At 37.1% G+C, this 19860-nt stretch overlaps 1 protein-coding gene across 11 annotated transcripts in view; it reads right to left on the reverse strand.

Moving 5' to 3' along the window:
* Positions 1-19860, reverse strand: part of grid2 (glutamate receptor, ionotropic, delta 2) — a 519954-nt gene that overhangs the window by 137111 nt on the left and 362983 nt on the right. For all 11 annotated transcript variants that reach the window (XR_007187436.1, XR_007187438.1, XR_007187437.1 and 8 more), the window contains one exon: positions 7635-7736. Coding sequence is in view for 8 of the 11 variants with exons in the window: in XM_048209694.1 (XP_048065651.1) it covers positions 7635-7736 (102 nt within the window). In the remaining 3 variants the exon portion in view is untranslated. The remainder of the gene's footprint in view (positions 1-7634; positions 7737-19860) is intronic.

Raw genomic sequence — 19860 nt, forward strand, 5'->3', positions numbered from 1 at the left:
CTATGTAGAAAATAACTTCCTGCCCTCTTTCTACATTTTGTGCCACCCCGTGACATCATGTGCAAACAACCTATTGGGTGCTCGAACCATCAGTGCTCGGCATGATTTCTAAAGGATCACATGACACTGAGCTGCAGACTGGAGTATTCAGCTTCACCATCACAGGAATAAATACATTTTAAAACATATTCAAAAAAAAAAAAAAAAAAATTAGAACATTTTTAAATTGTAATAATATTTCACAATATTACGTTCTTATCAATTAAATGCAGCCTTGGTGAGCATAAGAGAAATATTCTTTCAAATATAGTAATAATTCATTATGCATATACAGTGCCCTCCACAAATGTTGGCACCCTTAGTAAATATGAGCAAAGGCGGCTGTGAAAATAAATCTGCATTGTTTATCCTTTTGATCTTTCATTCAAAAAATTCACAAAAGTCTAACCTTTCATTGAAGTAAAACAATTGAAAGTGGGTGGAAACTCACATTATAAAATTGTAAAGGACCATTTAAAATACTGTTGTCATTTTTTTTTCCTAATGTAAAAAGCAAAGATGAATTAGGTTATGAAATATTGAAGATGTTTGTGTAATTTATTAGTAATATGATGAACTTTGTATCTGAATGTCTATTGCTGTACCTTGTGTGTGCGTGTGTAAATTGTAACCGGAAACTCGCTAACATTTGTGCTGAAATTTTCCTTCTCAGACGCCATAGTAATCAGGTGGTCTAGTAAGCTTAATAAGATGATGGATGGACATGCATGTTAGATGCTGATTGTTAGACGCCGATTGTTTGTTTGAGCCTATACTTTTAATATGGATTTTATACTTTGCATCATTTGAATTGAACTGGACGTACATTGATGTTGACGAAAGGATTATCATATTTGGTTTGCACTCCTTGGAGAGCGTAGGGGATTGTAACAGTGGGGGGTTGTAACAGTGAAAATGTTTTTCTCCAATGAATGTTGGCCACAATTATTGGCACCCCTAGAAATTCTTATGAGTAAAATATCTCTGAAGTATATTCCCATTCATATTTATATTTTTTAGCACACTAGGGAGACTAGGAGCATGAAATTGTCCAGCCATGACTTCCTGTTCCACAGGAGTACAAATATGTGTAAACACAAAGGCCAAATTCCTATAATCATTCATCAAGAGAAAAACCAAAGAATATAGTTCTGATGTGCAGCAAAAGATTGTTGAGCTTCACAAAACAGAAAATATCTATAAGATATAAGATTTCCACCATCAGGGCAATAATTAAGAAGTAAGAAGCAAAAAAAAAAAAAATCAACTAAAGATGTTACAAATCTGCCTGGAAGAGGACGTGTGTCTAAATCGTCCAAATTCGAGGTGAGGAGGAGAGTTTGAGTGTCCAAAGACTCTCTAATCACAGCTGGAGAACTGCAGAAATTAGCTGAGTCTTGGGGTCAGAAAGCCTAAAAAAAATTATCAAACAGCACCTACATCCCCACAAGTTGTTTGGGAGGGTTTCAAGAAAAATTCCTCCTCACTCATCCAAAAACAAACTCCAGCATATTCAGTTGTTCAGACAACACTGGAACTTCAAAAGGGACCTGGTTCTATGGTCAGATGAAAATAAAAAAAGAGCTTTTTGGCAGCAAACCCACCAGATGGCCCACGGTTAAATATACTGCTGGATCTTTAATGTTGCGGGCCTATTTGTTTTGCTGGAGGTCCTGGACATCTTGTTCAGATACATGGTATCATGGATTATATCAAATACCAGATATAAATCAAAACCTGACCGCTTCTGCTAGAAATCCAATAATGGGCCATGGTTGGATCTTCCATCAGGACAATGATCCAAAACAAACATCAAAATCAACACAAAAATGTGTCACTGAGCAAAAAATTAAGCTTCTGCCATGGCCGTCCCAGTCCCCTGACCTGGGGCCTCATTTATAAAACTTTGCTAGACTTCATCCTAAATGTGTACGTATTCGCAAAAGCTAGATTCTGCGTACGCACAAAAAAATTCTGATTTATAAAACCATGTGTACACCAGAACCTGGGCACAAATCCCTTTATAAATCCCAGTCAGTGGAAGATTGTGCTACATGCATCTCCACCCCTTCTCCTCCCCGAAATCACCATGTATGGAGCTTATGGCGCCTAGTTTTACTATGCATAGCCTCATCTGCTTATCATTTCCATGCATGTTCCCATCCACGTGACACCATGGTTAACACCGTCAAAGGTACAAGACATTGAAAAATATTAGATATGGACTAAAAATTCCACTTGTGCAATACACTACATTGATAAATATCATCCAATATCCTCTTTATGTTTTAGAATAAATATATCAAAATATCCATTAAAACAAAATTGTATAAAATACTTCAGATAAAGGTTTTAGAATAGAGTTGATTCATTCATTTCCACTGGCTTAATAGTTTAAAACAATTTGATTCAATTTCTGTAGTTTTGCTGATAAGGTGAACATATCTTTTAGGAAGTTTATAGGCTATTTTAGTGGAAACAGATAGGTGATGGAAAGTAGCACATCTACTATCTAAATTCATATAATTTTTGTTTAACTTCTTGTTCTAATGACTGTGTAATGTAATTTCAGTGCTAATCACCAATAGTGAAAGTGTAATATTAATGTAAATGTGTATATCAAAATGAAAACGTGAGTTTCCATGCAAATTTAAATGATTCTTTTATTTATTTAAACTGTTATTGTGAACATGCACTGTATTTATGATTATGACTCATAATGAGGATTTAAAGTGGTTTTCCTTCATCTGCCGTCAGTCCCTCAGCTCACCATCAGTGTCGCCAAACTGCTCTGTCTCCAAAATGTTCGTACGCATGGGTCAGAGTTTGCGTGGAGGTGCACAAATTTTCCCATCAAGTTTGTTTTTATAAATCACAACTTATGCGTAGGAACTGGCATACACACTTTCAGGGCCTGTTTACCGCGTACGCAAAGTTTTATAAATGAGGTCCCTGAACCCTAAAGAAAATGAGTGGAGTGAACTGAAGAGAAGAAGCATCAACATGGAGCTGGGAATATGAAAGATATGGAGAGATTCTGCATAAAGGAATGGTCTCTGATCTCTTGTCAGGTGTTCTCCAAACTCATCAGGCATTATAGGTGAAGACTTAGAGCTGTTATCTTGGGAAAGGGACGTTGCAATAATAGGATGACAATAATTGTGGCCAACGTGAACTAGAGAAAAACATTTATTTCATAATAAGCTTTTTCCCCCATTTTCAATTGTTTTACTTAAAAATGAAAGGTTAGAATTTTGTGGATTTTTTAAATGAAAGATCAAAAGGATTGTCACGATTCCTGTCACTTCCTGGACTCCAATTCCCATAATCCGCCTTGCCAGTCACATGCACACACTCCACACCAATCACCAATTGCCACATACAGCTGAAGCTCATTATCTGGACTATTTAAGACTAACACACACACCACCTCATTGCGAAGTCTTGTTTCACCCTGTGTACAATTCTGAGCGTTATTTACCCTGTCTGTCTGCCTGTTTCTGATCCTGCCTGTTCCCCGTGTACGAATCTCTGCCGCCCGCCCTTTGGACCTTTTGGACTGTTTATTGTTTCCTGGTTTTGTGAATGATATCTGCCTGCCCTGATTCCCTGCCTGTTCAACAATCACGAATCTGCCTGCTCTCTGCCATACCTGTTTGCCACTGTTTGACCCTTGCCTGTTTAACTACGAACTCTGCTTTAATAAAGCTTGCACATGGATCCAATCCTGAATCACGTCTCGTTACAGAAGACTTCGCCGAGCCCGCTCCAGCTCCAGACTCCGCACCTGAGCCCGAGTCAGCTCCAGACTCCGCACCCAAACCCGAGTCAGCTCCAGACTCCCCACCAGAGCTCGAGTCAGCTCCAGACTCCGCACCAGAGCCCAAGTCAGCTCCAGACACCGCACCCAAACCCGAGTCAGCTCCAGACACCGCACCCGAGCCCGAGTCAGCTCCAGACTCCACACCCAAACCCGAGTCAGCTCCAGACTCCGCACCAGAGCCCGAGTCAGCTCCAGACTCCCCACCAGAGCTCGAGTCAGCTCCAGAGTCCACACCAGAGCCCGAGTCAGCTCCAGACTCCGCACAAGAGCCCGAGTCATCTCCAGACTCCGCACGAGAGCCCGAGTCAGCTCCAGACTCCGCACTAGAGCCCAAGTCAGCTCCAGACTCCGCACCCGAGCTCCTTGCCCTGCCGGCGCCACCCGAGCTCCCTGCCTTGCCAGCACCACCTAAGCTCCTTACTCATGAGCCCACTACAGATCCCACTGCAACCCACAAGCCTGCTACTGTCACCATCGAATTCCCCAATAATTTTTTTTTTGGGGGGGGGGCCATATACCTGTGGGTGGGGAACTTGTGGGTGGGGCTTCCGAACTGCAATGGCTACCCCCCCGCCCGGTTGTTCCATCCACGGCGCGAGGACGCGCCTTCCGGGAGGGGGACATTCTGTTACGATTCCTGTCACTTCCCGGACTCCAATTCCCATAATCCTCCTTGCCAGTCACATGCACACACTCCACACCAATCACCAATTGCCACATACAGCTGAAGCTCATTATCTGGACTATTTAAGACTCACACACACACCACCTCATTGCGAAGTCTTGTTTCACCCTGTGTACAATTCTGAGCGTTATTTACCCCATCTGTCTGCCTGTTTCTGATCCTGTCTGTTCCCCGTGTACGGATCTCTGCCGCCCGCCCTTTGGACCTTTTGGACTGTTTATTGTTTCATGGTTTTGTGAATGATATCTGCCTGCCCTGGTTCCCTGCCTGTTCAACAATCACAAATCTGCCTGCTTTCTGCCATACCTGTTTGCCACTGTTTGACCCTTGCCTGTTTAACTACGAACTCTGCTTTAATAAAGCTTGCACATGGATCCAATTCTGAATCACGCCTCATTACAAGGATAAACAATGCAGATTTATTTTCACAGCCACCTTTGCTCATATCTACTAAGGGTGCCAATATTTGTGGAGGGCACTATATATATATATATATATATATATATATATATATATATATATATATATATATATATATATATAATGAATGTTTCTTGAGCATCAAATCATCATATTAGATTGATTTCTGAAGGATCATGTGACACTGAAGACTGAAGTAATGATGCTGAAAATTCAGCTTTGTTCACAGGAATAAATTACACTTTACTGTATATTGACATAGAAAACAGCTGTTTTAAATTGGAATAATATTTCACAATATTACTGTTTTTGTTTGTATTTTTAATCAAATAAATGCAGGATTGCTGAGCAGAAGATACTTCTTTTAAAACATTAAAAAATCTTACTGACCCCAAACTTTTGAACGGTAGTGTATATATATATATATATATATATATATATATATATATATAATTCATATTAATATTTCACATAGTTTTATATTAAAAATGCATATATATTACTTGATTATTAATTACTATACTATATTCATATCAATCTTCTACAGATGTTCTGAAGATTCTCTCATGCATGCAGCTATGATCCACTGGTGAGTGAGTCAAAAACATGTGTCATGGTGCATTGAGACTGCAAGGTTTCACAGCAGCTGTGTGTGTGTTCTCAGTCAGTTTTTGTGTTTGGAACAGTACCAGCTTTTCTCAGACTGGTGAAGAGCTGTCAGAGCTGGCACATCATGTATCCTGACACGCCTGCCACTGGGGCAGCTGGGAGCAGCGGGGAGTTTAAGTTGCAAGGAGCCGATGGGCTGCTACCAGTTAGCAGTAAGACCAAAGGGAGCGTTCCATCAGCCGCCAGCAGGGAGCATATGCCTCCCCCATCCACCTGAAGGTTTACTTTACAAATGACAACATATCCCATGGTTCCAAGCTCCCCGCTTCCCAAACCATATGTTTCACCAAAAGGGTCTATGGAACTATTCTGGCACACTTTTTCTCTTTATTTTTTGAGGAACGATTCATCCTGATTTTAATACAGTGTTTGAAATAGAAATTGCAATTTTGTACTTAAAGACATTGCAGCTTCAATTAGTCTCTATGGAAAAATGGTAAATCAGTGTTCGGCTGGAACACCTGTGAACTGCAAATAAAAGTTGTTATAATATTATCCAGGAGTCTTTGAGCAAGACAAAGACGAACTCAGTTTCATTCTTAATAGACAGCTGAATATTGACATGATAGCACATAGACTAGAATATACAGTGAGACATCTCAAACCAAAGACAAGATTAGTGTTCAGTTTTACAGGTTTTTGTTTAAGTCATTGTTTGTCTTTGACAAAAATGTCCTTTTCAAGTAACATTAAATAGAAAGAAAATAATTAAAATATATATATATATTTGCAAAGAATAGTCTTTTTTATATATGTTGTCAATGAAAATAACATTTTAAGTGATAATAATGTGGAAAATGACAAAAATGTATAGAGTAACACACCAAACTCTTAACTCTAAAACTTAACTCAACATTTTGTATTAATGTATTAACATTTATTAACTTAAATGTGTCAATAATATAAAATATTTAGCAGCATGAAGTATAACGTGAAAATCTGAGCTGCTGAAATAACAGCATATAATGAATACACTAGCTACTGCATTGCAAATACTACGTGCTTTAGAGACTGTTAGGATATTATACAGTAGTGTGTTGTTATGGCAAAACAAATTAGAAAACGACGATTATACGAGATATATATATATATATATATATATATATATATATATATATATATATATATATATATATATATATACACACACACACACACACACACACACACATTTTGGTAAGACTTTAGCTGGCTCATAATTTATTCAATTCTATAGATCCACTTAGCGCTTGTGTGTTTTTTTTTTGACCTAATTTGATTATACGGTCACTGACCAATACTTACCGAAGTCTGCAGATTCCTTCTGAATCACACAATCTTTCAAGACCATCTTACTGTCCGCCAGCATTTACAGTTTGCCAACATGGGCATGAGTGCATTCAGTTCTAGTCCCTTGCCTCATATCCCACCAGGGGGAGTGCATTAACATGACAGCCTCTGCCGACTGCTCACTGCAAGTTATTCACAGAGCATTCTGTCAGGGCGAGAAATCACCGAATAAAGGAAAAAAGAGGGGTAAAGAGAGAGAGAGAAAAGACACAGAATAGCAGCATCACCGCTTTCTTCTCCGACTGACTTCAAAGCAGGGATATGAAGAATTTAAACCTCTGAATCTTTAAAGAACTCCAGGGACTCACTCAAATCGGTGCTGGAGGGTAGATAGCAAAACTCAAATCTCAATATAACCCAGCTCCCCTGGTCTACGTTCATCGTACCCCAAAATTCACTCTTAATGAACTTGGAGACCGGTGACTTGATGTGAACAGACCTCTGGAGCTCCCTGGAATGAATATGGATTACTCTGGGGTTACTTCAACCTTATGAGGTCCAGTCAAACAGAGGGGAGTCCTAATTAAGTCAGTTTGATGTCATTTATGAGCAACAGTGAATATCAGAGCAGTGACATCTTGTAAAACTTTGTAGTTATAAAGACCACTGTAGCTGTAAGATGATGTATAAAGTTCTTGACTTGACTGGTAATTCTGTAATGGTACCTACCAGTACAGTGACCACCCGCAGGACAACCCCACGCATGTTGTTTTCCAGCTTTCGATCTGTCAGTGTTCCATTCAATCCGTGGATGGGGTCCCAAGTGCCAAGCTAAAAAATGCAGAAAGTTCACAGTAAGTTCATTGCATGCACAGAAAGAACTATTGATTACACTAACAGCCTACAGATTTTTACAGTAACGTAAATGATTTCATTTCAGAACACAATCACAGAGAGTTTCTTTCTTCTTTCTTTTCCTTTTTCGCTTTCATCTACTCATAAGAAAGAAACATCATAAATGAGAACTTGTAAATATATCAGTTTCTTCTCTATTAGATCAATAATTTTAAATGGAAATTGAATGGGCATTGCTTGGACTTGCTCCCCAGATTCTTCTCTTGAAAAAAAAAAAAAAAAAAGACCCAGTATCTCCACTAGAATTTCACAAGACATCTCAACAATGTCTCAAACTGTGCTCAGTTCTGCAAAGATAAAGTTTCCAATGAAAAGTCAGAGATTTCAATATTAAAGTGCACCTATTATGCCCCTTTTTTACAAGATGTAAAATAAGTCATGACAACTTGTTTGTAAAATTGTTTGTGTAGCCCATGAACAAAACAACACAGATGTATACATACAGCACACAGGCAGTGTTAATGAATGACGACCCTTGCTTTGCCCAAAAGGTGCACAAAACACCTGTCGGACAAAGGGTGCTGTGAGCTTGTCAGGAGAGTACCAGTTCAAATCAAAGATACTTTCCCAGTTAACAGTGATGGCGTTGATTCATAAACAAAAAATAATGACAAATAATAATATGTAAAAATAATATGTATTTGCACTCTGGAGAGCATCAAAGGTTTCTATTTAGAATGTGCTTTTGCAGCACTGAGCAATGTAGCCAATCAGAGACAAAGTTGTTGATCACTTGAATACAATGGCCAATCAGAGATGTTTAAGTTAGTCAGAATCTACTTACTGCTCAAAACAACTGAGTTTTTACTCAGTGCTGAGTTCTACATGTTTGAAAATACTCTCATAACAAAGAAAGTGTAGACACAATATAAATAAGAGATTCATTGTGCACTGTAGACATTGTGGAAGCAGGCCTGTAAGATTAGCTGACCGTGGCACAGTCAAAAATTTGCCGTAGGCCTATCTACGTAACTCATCAGATATGTTTATTGGAGGTGCTATAATAATTGAAGGAATTTTTCTTCCCAGTTAGTTTAGATTTTTTTTTTTACTTTATTAAATCATTTTTAAATAACAAACAGGCATTAACATAATATCAATGATAGACATTAACAATAAGACCAAGCAGCATACTGTAAACAAGATAATAATAACAAACAAAAAAACAAACAAACATTGGGGGTTAATCCATATATATTGCCAGTAATTTAGAGCTATAAGGTACTGCTCATTTTTAGTTGTTTTAAGGATTTAAATAAAATAAATAAATAAATAAAAGTAATTGTTAAATGCCTCAAAACATGGAGAAACTTTAACAAATCTGCAATTTGTGTAGGTAAAATTTGGCTACACTCAACACATTATTACACAAAAATTCAATGTCTTTGTTGTCCAAAAAGACACTAAATTTAACAATGACAGTCAAAGGTAGGTATTACATTTTTTGTCTCCAACCACTCATACAATCTGTCCCAAAAGGATTTAACAATCGTACAATTATAAAAAAAACATGTTCCTGAGATTCAATATCTTTTTGACAAAATGTACACAGATTGCTATCCAAATTAAACCTTACTCTTAGAAATTCGTTACATGGATTTGTAATTTGTCCGACGTAGCTGGTGGGGCACTGTGTTTGTTCATGTTGATCGGTTTGTCGCTTGTATAACTATGATCCAAGTTGTTCATCAAACAAAAATAAATGTCTGTATTTATTTTGAAACTCCTACATTTATTTTAAAGTAAACAAATGAGACTTAACTTGCTTTTTTAACTGAGTTTTGAGGGATTGATTGAAGAGCTCTGGAAAATATTGCTGCTCAGAGCGCCATCTTGCCGGAAGTTGCAAGTTAGTTTAGATTTATTTGTGGATTCATTGTTTTAGTTCACAATGAGAAAATATAACATTTACAGATTACTTTTGAGTAAAATTAGATTTTTACAGTCTACTTAAAAAAATGTAGAAAGAATGTTGAGAGTTTTGAATAAGGGATAATGAGGTAAAAGGGTGCATAGATGGTGTATTGGGGCCCCATATCTGATATCTGATACGTCTGCCCCGGTTTTATAATAAAGTAAAAATAAATAAGTATATGTGCAGCACTGGGATCAGAGCAGATCGATCGGTTCACAGAAAATGCTGCTCCATCTCTGCCAGTGCTGTTTGAGTCACTTATAAAATGTGCATTTGAAAATGCAACACATGCCAAACATCATTGCAAACTTGTAATGTAAAGTGTTTTATGTAACAGAGGCAAGCTAGTAAGAGCTGTGCATGTAAACCTCACTCCCCTGGCCTCAAAAGGCACGCCCGCCTCCCATTCCGGAGACGCCGGCTCAAATCCCGCTCAGAGCGGGTCAAGTAGGACCGGTTACATTTACAAACTTGTTTTTCAACAAAAGAGAACATTAAATGACATGTTTTTACTCAAAACTCACTTCTTAACGTCAGTCGAGTGTTGGCATCATATCATAGAATGAGGCAGAAATTATATTATTTTATAGTAATACATAGGCTAGGTCGATTAGCATTTCATTATAAATATAGTTTATTCCTGTGAAAATACCTGAGATGTCTAGAAGAACGCAGATAAACCACATACAGTATTGTCGCAATGGTATATTTATTGTCTTCATTTTTTATCAGCCAAATCAGTCATCTGCTACAGTGATATCTGGATGCCTTTGTCCATAATTTTTATGACTTCTATGAGTCTCAATTGTGGACTTTCTGCACAAGGGCGCCCTCCAGCTACGAATATGAATGGAACAGACATTACATTTGTGTACTCACTAATGCTCACAACACCCGCAAATCCACAAGTTTCTCTTCAGTTTAGAGCAGTTCTCTCTCTCTCTCTCTCTTAATTGGAAAATGAAGCTGTATTTTCAAGTGTTCAACCAAAATGGATGGATTTTGTTTGGATTGTGATTAGTGATATTGTTTTTTTTAAACAAAATTGACTTAATGTTCAGCAAGAGGTGTTATGATCATTTCTGGTTTGTATTTTGTGTGCCCTGTATGGAACATTAGTGTCCTTTCTCTGTCACATGCCTGTTTGCTGTTTGAACTGCACTACTTGTGGTTGTTTCTTAGAGATGGTAACAGATGTTTTATATAGTACTTGTGCTAAAATTGTGTGGCCTGTGCTACAAAACTTTCAACTTCTGTAGCACCAGTGTTAACACAATTCCCTCCGGATTCAATGCAAAGATTCAACCGTTTCCTCATCCAGTTGCATGTGAATTTAACAAGACAAGATACCCCGAATAGAATATGGTTAGTGAGTCAATAGATTTATCCATTGGCCTTTCCATGTGGTGTTATTGTTAATATTTATTCTGAAAAGCCACAACATCTTATGGTCAATGCTTGGCTCTTGCAACACACACACAAAATCCCACCAATCTATGGTTCTGGCTATTTTTAAACTACACTAAGTTGCAATCAGACTATGACTCACCAAATCTGCTGAATACCTCACATTTTGATGTTAACATAAGTAAACATAAGTTAGTCCCACTTAAAAAAATTATGTGAAAATCAATTACTAATACAATGCAACAGGAACGCGCGCACACATACACACACACACACACAAAACAAGCGTCAAAAAACAAGCTTTTACATAGAAACACAGCAAGGAGCAAACAATCATGATTTAGACGAGTAATTTAGGGCTATGCTCTAATACCCAAGCACAAATCTGTTCACCAAACTCTAATTACACTTAGCTAATGTGTGCCGCATAAACAAACAATTCGTTGCCCTACTGTGCTCATTTTTCCTCTCTAGTCGGAAAACAACAGAAAACAACTATTGATTTATTTGCCCAATAAAACAACAGCGTAGAGACGAAAGCAATATTTCCTGAAGTACGATACCTGTGAAAAAAATCCTCTCCACGGAGATCAAAATTTCCACGTCCCCTGCAAGAGAGTGTTGGGAAAAGAGTTTCCTTGCTCAATCAAAACATGATATGAAGGGGATCGGCGGGTGGGAATGTAAAAGACTTTGATGCTTTTGAAGTTTCCCATGAAAGTACTCTTATGACACAAACTGCACCAAAAATATAAGTGGAATAATAAACTGGCACACATACTTCTATGTATGGCTTTGTACCAGTGCAAATGTCACGCTTTGTCCGTGCAATACAAATGTCACCTTTTATGCATTCATAAACATGGCACCAAAACAACCTTGTTCAAAAAAAAAAAAAAAAAAAAAAAACCTCATTGGATATGGGAGGAAATGCAGCTCACCTTCATACACGAGAGGTTTGAAACATGTCAACTCGATATAATACTGCACACTATAAGTCGTATTATCATGGGCCCTCGCTAGCCATTAGCATAATATTTAAAATGGGATTAGATAGGGTACACACCATCCCATGGAGGCTAGGATGACAGAGCTTTTACATAACTATCCACTTCAGAGGCACTGGGGCACTTTTTATTTTATTTTTTACCCAAGGCAGCCATTTTAAGTTCATTCTTATCGAATCTGTCTGAAGTACAAGCCTAATAACTATCATTATGTAATCAAATCATCTGAAATATTAATGGGCTGGAAGGGGTACAAGCATGTGAATGTGTGTGAATTTTCTTTGACAAGAATCGATATTGTTGAATATCAAGCTGCATCAAAGGTCCGACCAAAAGTTTTGTGTAGAAAACAGTTTGTATGCTAACCTTTGAGACTATTTATTCATTCTTATCATAGGTACTCTGCCCTTATCATCAGTTCAGCAAGTCATGGGGTTGGGCAGTCCAGATTATAAACATAGAAATTCAATTCACCCAGATCCAAATGCCCTGTTCTAAAACCTAGTGAACAGTCTTGCTCCCTACATAGGGAGCTGACAGCTAAACATCACAAGTGACTAATTAGGAAGATCCTACAGTTGATAGAGTCAGCAGAGCCAATTTTGAGAAAAATCGAGTCCAAAACAAAATAACCTAGCAACCAAATATACCAATATCACCAAATTTGGCACAAACCAAGTCAAAACCCATATCTAGGAAAAAATATATATTCACATTTTTTTTCCCCCCATAATTCCACAATTGTTTGATTAACATTAATGAAACAGACAGCCTATATATTAAGACCTACTGTCTCACACGGATCTAATATAATGTTACACATCAGATGTTTTTCCCCAACAGATTATCAAAAGTTCACTTAAGACATAACAAATAATGTTTGCGTGAATACTTGCCAAGAGTATATGTGTCTATCGGGATTGCGGCCAGTCAGCACGAGTTTTGTTTACATCAGCATGAGTTTGAAAATCACATTTCATTGTTTCAGACTCATGCCATCGAGAATTTGCTATAAATGTTCACAAAGTTGGAATGCTGCGCTTTACAGCGATACCAAACTTGTGCTGAGAGGAAGCGAGCAGAGAAAAACGACAAAGGAAAGGTACTCCTCTTAGAAAACATACAAATAAAGATACTTTTAGATGTTTAATTGCTATTTGGAGCATTGGGATCGCTAGGTGAGGACCTCATATTTTTTACTTGCTTTGCCTGTAGCTCAAAATTAGCCTGTGTGCATTCTAACTCAATTTGACAGCACGGGTCACATATAACAGTAATATAACTTAATTGTGAAAAATAAATCCAAGATGAGAGAATGTTTGATTACATGTTTTTATTTTTCAGTTTTATAAAAGCATAATTATATTATTTTAAATAACTTTATATAATTGTTATAAAATACAATATCTTAGGCGGCATGCGGTCATTTTGGCCCAGCCTTCATCTATGATGATACCTTAAAAGAGTTTGCAACAGGGTTTGCAACAGAGCTGGTGTTTTGTTTTCAAGCTAGCTGACCAGACAGACACTTTGCTTTCAACAGGTGACAAGTATAAATGTGCACTTCCTGTCTACACACTTCAAATAGATCTGTGCACATAATTGATGGTGAGGACAAGCCTGACTCATGGTCATAAATTCAATCTGAAGCCTTAAATAAATTGATTCACTTGAACTGAATGTATATGACATGACACTCTTGATCTTATAGAACAGCCGTTCCATATAGATCGTCATTTGGTGCAAAAAAAAAAAAAAAAAAGTTTGTGTCTCTTTTACTCGGATGCATTTATAAAACAGCATAGTCCAACAGACAATCAACCTTCAATTTCAGCCATTAAACATTTATTATCAGTCGAAACGATTAATAAAACGAATGTTTTTGTGGTTAAGGGCACTGCTATGCTTTTAAGTGTCTCAGTATTGATCTCATGGAGTAGACTTTTGAAGAGTGGCCCTGGAAAGCAGATCCAAAGCAAATGAGAGTCTAAAATGGGTAATTATGGTTTGATTGCAAAACAATGTAATATAAAACCCAGAGACTGTCCACGGAAGCCGAATCTGCAATATCCGATAAAAGTCTTCTTGAGCACGTCTACATAAACTCATAACAGCTATATTTACAGCAAGCGAGGCATGCTAAATGCCTGTGAGAAATTTCAAGCCTCGTCTAATCAATAAAATATTATCCACAGTGGGAATACATGTAGCGGTATTGCTGAATCGCTGCCGCTGACTGCGTCAGCCTGAATCGACACATCCATCGACCTTTGGGCTCGTCACTCATCATGTTGACTTCTGGGAATGGTGAGAAACAACAGGCCAACCTGGCGATGTTCAAATCATAGCATTCTAGGAAGCATATCAGATCATTGTAACCCTTGTTCCAAGCCTGTATGACTTCCTTGGAATACAAAAGAAGGAATTGGAGCAACATGAAGGTAAGTAGATGATAAAAGAATTGTAATTTTTTTAGGTTAACTATTCCTTAGCATGAAAGTATTAAATCTTCAGCATGAAATAGACACATTATGCTGCCAAATAAAAGCAAGATACACAAAAATACATTATAAAGTTATTTCAAATTCATTTATTAATTTATTTTAAAAATATTTCAATTTTAAATAATGCTATTCTTTAAATAATGCTGACAAAAGATCATGTTTCCACAAAAATATTAAGCAGCATGAAATGTTTTCAACATTTCAACATGCATCGACACATCCATCGATCTCTGGACTCGCCGCTCATCATGTTGAATTCTGGGAGTAGTGACAGTCACAACAGGCCGACATGGCGACGTTCAAATAAGAGTTTTCTAGAAGGCACCATCATCACAATCGTTTCATCAGGGGTATTTCTGAGGCCATGGTGTGACAGAAAGTGCCTCTGTCATCTAAAATTTGTTTTGCATGCTGAATCTCAAACCAGCGGCAGAATGTTTGTCATCCTCTAACAGTTGGGGTGAGCTGCCTCATCCCAAAAGCCAGTACTGTAAATTTCAAGTCTGAAAAAAAAAAAAAAAGAGAAGCAGAAAAGGGGCCGAGAGAGAGAGAGGTCTGCCTCTTATCTTCAGAAGGACAGATAAGAGCTCATTTCTCACTGCGGAATAGAAACAAGCGGGCCTCTCCGGGTTCTCTGGCAAGAGAATGACACCATTAGCATCCCATAATGCCTTGCTCTATTCTGCACATTCACATTTTGTGTGCGGGCGTAATGCCGCCTGCTCTAGCCGTTTCTGCACTTCACGCACGGATCTGTTCATCTTCATCACATGCGATTGCCGCCACTCTGCCACAGAGCTGGAGTTGGCAGGTAGTTTCAAAGGTGATGCGTGAATACAAGTGACCCTTGCGGCTGGTAATGCCAGGGTTTCAATAACCTCTTAGGATGATGATGTGACACTTTGCTGTAGTGCAAGGTGGAGGAAAGTCAAAGCAAGGAAGGTGTCTTGAGCTTCCCACACTCTGTGTGATTAAATGACTATGTACCACCCACTCTTAAAGTCTTAAACAAATTGTGTCTTACTGCAAATATTTTATTATATTTTAGTACATATTTTACTTGTGACATGTTTTTTTTTTTTTTTTTTTTTTTTAAAAGCTCTTAAAGGGAAAGTTTGAAAATTCTGTCTTCATTTACTCACCCTCATGTCGTTCAAAACCTGCATGACTTTCTTGGTTCTGTGGTACACTAAAGGAAGTCACACGGGTTTGGAAAAAAAAAAACATGAGGATGAGTAAATGATGAAAGGACCCCAAAAAACAATATAAAAATATATATTATTATTGAAAAAAAAAAAAAAAAAAACCTACAGTTAAAAAATTTGGGGTCAGTATTCTTTTTGTGAAAGGAATTATTTATTCAGCAATGAAGCAATAAATTCAAAAGAGACAGTAAAGACATTTATGATGACAAAAATAGCAAGCAGCATAACTGTTTTCAACATTGACAATTGTAAGAAATGTTTCTCGGCATATTAGTATGATTTCTGAAGGATCCTGTGACATCAAAGGAATAAATTAGATTTAAAATGTATTAAAATAGAAAACCATTATTTTAAATTTGAATAACATTTCACAATATTAGTGTTTTCACTTTTTATAAATACAGCCTGGGCAGACATTTCCAAGATCTTACCGAGCCCAAATCTTGTTTTGGTAAATATAAATATCTGTATTTCTGATACATATAAAATATGTTACTAAAATGCATGTGTATATTTTGTAGTGGGGCCAATAAAAATACTGGCAATGCAAGCACAAAATCTGAACAACTTGTCTTATAGGACTAACAAGGGGAAAAAAATCTATTTTTTTGAGGCCTGTTTTCTCTGTTTTCACTTAAAGACACACCATCCAAGCAATTAACATATTGTCAATGCTGACCTACACTTCTATTGAGTTCTCCACCTCACTGAATCCATGTTCACAGGATTAGCAACTGTGTCTAGCAATTAATTTTACCAGTTATGCCCTTCCTCGCCAGGACGCTCCACTGGGACCTTATGGGATGTATCACTATACTAACATATTGCAGGCAGGGTCATATCAATAGAGCCCTGCCTCAGGCAATTTGTAAATAGTACCACACAAGTAGTTTGTGGTTCAATCGACAGAAACGAAATGCTGACAATGCAAAGCAGCACCTGTCATGCAAATGGCCAATGACTGCCCCGACAGGCTTATTTAACCACAGAAACAGCAAGATCACGACAGTCGCCTTAAGTCAATGTCATAACGAGCATCTATGCATGCATATTTTAAGAACACCTTAATAAGCTGGCATGTGGCTTTGCCATCAAATATAGATGAGTGGGCTTTAATTTTGCAGCAAACTTGCAATTATGCTCAAAGTCCTCTAAGAGTCAAGCGAGGTAATATTTTGGTAAATGGTTATAGGACATGCCATCCTCTACAAACACTGACATATTAATTTACCATCAGAACATTACCAAGGATTTCTATTTTTTTTCCTAATAATAAGAAATTTGTTGGAAAAAACGCAGTTGAAAGTGGGAAGACATTTCTTCTTCTTTATTTATTGCTCTCTCTCTCTCTCTCTCTATATATATATATATATATATATATATATATACATATATGTATATACTGTATATCCGCCACGGGAACTGTTTCACTGTTTGAATCACTTTGCTGTCAGCATTCTCACAGCGGGTGTCATGGCAGACGAGCAAACCCACCATATTTTTTAATGGAATGTAGTTTTAAGAGTTTTTTAGGTGAAAATGTAGTTGTTTAGAGCTCAGATATGTTATTTATATGTAACCATAGCACCATAGAAAATCAGTTTAGACGCTTTCGGAGATCCAGTCCATCAGCGAACGTTCAGCGCTCATGTACCCGCAGAGAACAGCTTCATCTTGTCCAGTCCTTCAGGAATTTGCCACTAGCTCTTATGTAGATAGTGTTTAAACATGAGGTATAATTCGTTTTGGGTATATCAAACTGTGGTCTTATTAATTTATTACTTCTTCCAGAGCAAACAGAGATGGCTTAAGGACTATATTAAGTTTCATAACTTTATATCTACAGTGAAATTAAAAACTGTACTAACTAGAACGCTGCTTTTATATGTTTGACTGAACTGTTTGCTTGTGTTTATTTCCTATTTTACTACTTATACTGTTATAATGGCAACTGTTGTTAATTTAAATATTATTGTTCAATGAATTATTTTTTAAATAAATAATATGCCTTATTTTTGTTTTGGTATTGAGAAAGAGTCTGTTAGTGATTGCGACTTCATTGAAAGTTACATTAATATGCCATGAGATGGCGGCAAAGACTGTCTTTAAAGGGGACCTATTATGCCCCATTTTACAAGATGTAAAATAAGTCTCTGATCTCTGAGTGTGTAGGTGAAATTTTAGCTCAAAATACACCATTTTTCATAGCATGTTAAAATTGCCACTTTTTGGGGTAGAGCAAAAATGTGCCGTTTCAGTGTGTGCCCTTTAAATGCAAATGAGCTGCTGCACTCAGCCTAAGAGGGCGGAGCTTCAAGAGCTCATTCTCCGGTGTCAGGATTCAGTCAGGACGCACTATAATGTCAGAAACTGCGAATTTATAATTATAGGGTGGTTGTGTGCACACACTGCCAACACACATTTATGTCCAAAAGTGAATTTTGCATAATAGGTCCCATTTAAGTGTGAGTCAGTCAGTCACAAATACTTTTATATTGAAAGGGACTGAAACAAGGAAACACGGACGTTGTTTTTACTTTAAACAACATCTTACGAGATGCAACTGGCAAATGCATTGATATTTATAATTATATATAATATATATTTCTTTCATGATATTCATGAATAAAAATTAACAATGACAAATAATATTCTGACTGACCATCAGTGAACATAGCAGATGCCTTCATTTTAACTCTGACACAGCTGACATCTGAACTACCAGGTCTGTTTGTTCCTATCAGTTGTATTCAATTGATTTTACTCACAAACACACATCAATGCCTTATAATGAAGCTGTCTAATGAGAGAAAAAGTTTCTGCTATGGCATACTCCCTTCAGGGTTTCTAGTCTATTTTGTTTTGTTCAAGAGAAACCACACTGAGGTGTACCACAACCGCCCCCATGGAAATGAAGTACAAGTCATGTACAAATGTTCAATAAAGTAACATTTTCTCTCTGTGTCTGCTAAACTAAAGCAGAATTAAGGCTGGGAGACAGCAAGGTTGTGACACAGCACGCTGGGGACTGCTGAAAGGAGTGAGGAGCTCCAGGCCATACATCAAAGATCAGTCTGTACTCTTAGCTGGGCAGATCCTGTGTGAATGGAATAAAATCACACTTAAATGGATCGAAACTACAAAGCTCAGTCTCTCTTTACAACCCACCTAATGAAACTTGCACATATTCTGCACCCTTACGCAGAACAACAATACAGTGCAAAAAGTCTTTTTCTTAATGAGTATTTTTTTATGTTCTCCAGTAAAAATATTTAAACACCATTAAAATAAAATACTTGAGAAGCAAAATTGTGTAAGACAATAACAGTTGTTATTATATCTCTAGTTGGAAACAAAAATTGTGTATTACTATGTCACCAAACAGTTGCAATAATAACCTGCTTTTAAACAGGTCTCTTGAACAACTCCCCTCTGTCATTGGTCCGATTTATTCATCACCAACTCACAAGAATACCTCCAACTTCACGTTACAACAAATCATTATCTGTGGGAAAGCAGACATCTAACATACCTAACTTTGTGTGTATAATTTGGGTAAAACACATTATTTTATCTGACTGTAGCCATTTTCCTTCAGACAAACAGACTTCCTTTTGTTAATTGAAGTAGGATATGGTTATGTCAGTGTTTATTCTGCTTTACCTAAGATGAATTATAATTGAACTATATGAAGAGTAAAAGTGTTGTAATTAAACTCACAATTGACAATTACTGTTGCATGCAAACACTTTTCACAAAATAATTACAAAGTAAAAAAAAGTTAATGAAAATATGTTTATGATTAAAACAGTTTTGAAAACACAATTATCAGTTAAAATGAAATATTCATTTGAACTAATGATTGGATAAACAATAATGAATTTGACTGTAATGCTGGACTAAAGCCAATCTCTTTAATATTTAATCTTTAGGCACAGCACAGGGCTTCAGAGAGGTGAACATGTGTGCTATTTTAATAAAGCTTTCTGAACAAAGTCAATT

This window comes from Megalobrama amblycephala, linkage group LG12 (genome assembly GCF_018812025.1).
Source record: "Megalobrama amblycephala isolate DHTTF-2021 linkage group LG12, ASM1881202v1, whole genome shotgun sequence".
In the NCBI taxonomy this organism is placed as follows: Eukaryota; Metazoa; Chordata; class Actinopteri; order Cypriniformes; family Xenocyprididae; genus Megalobrama; species Megalobrama amblycephala.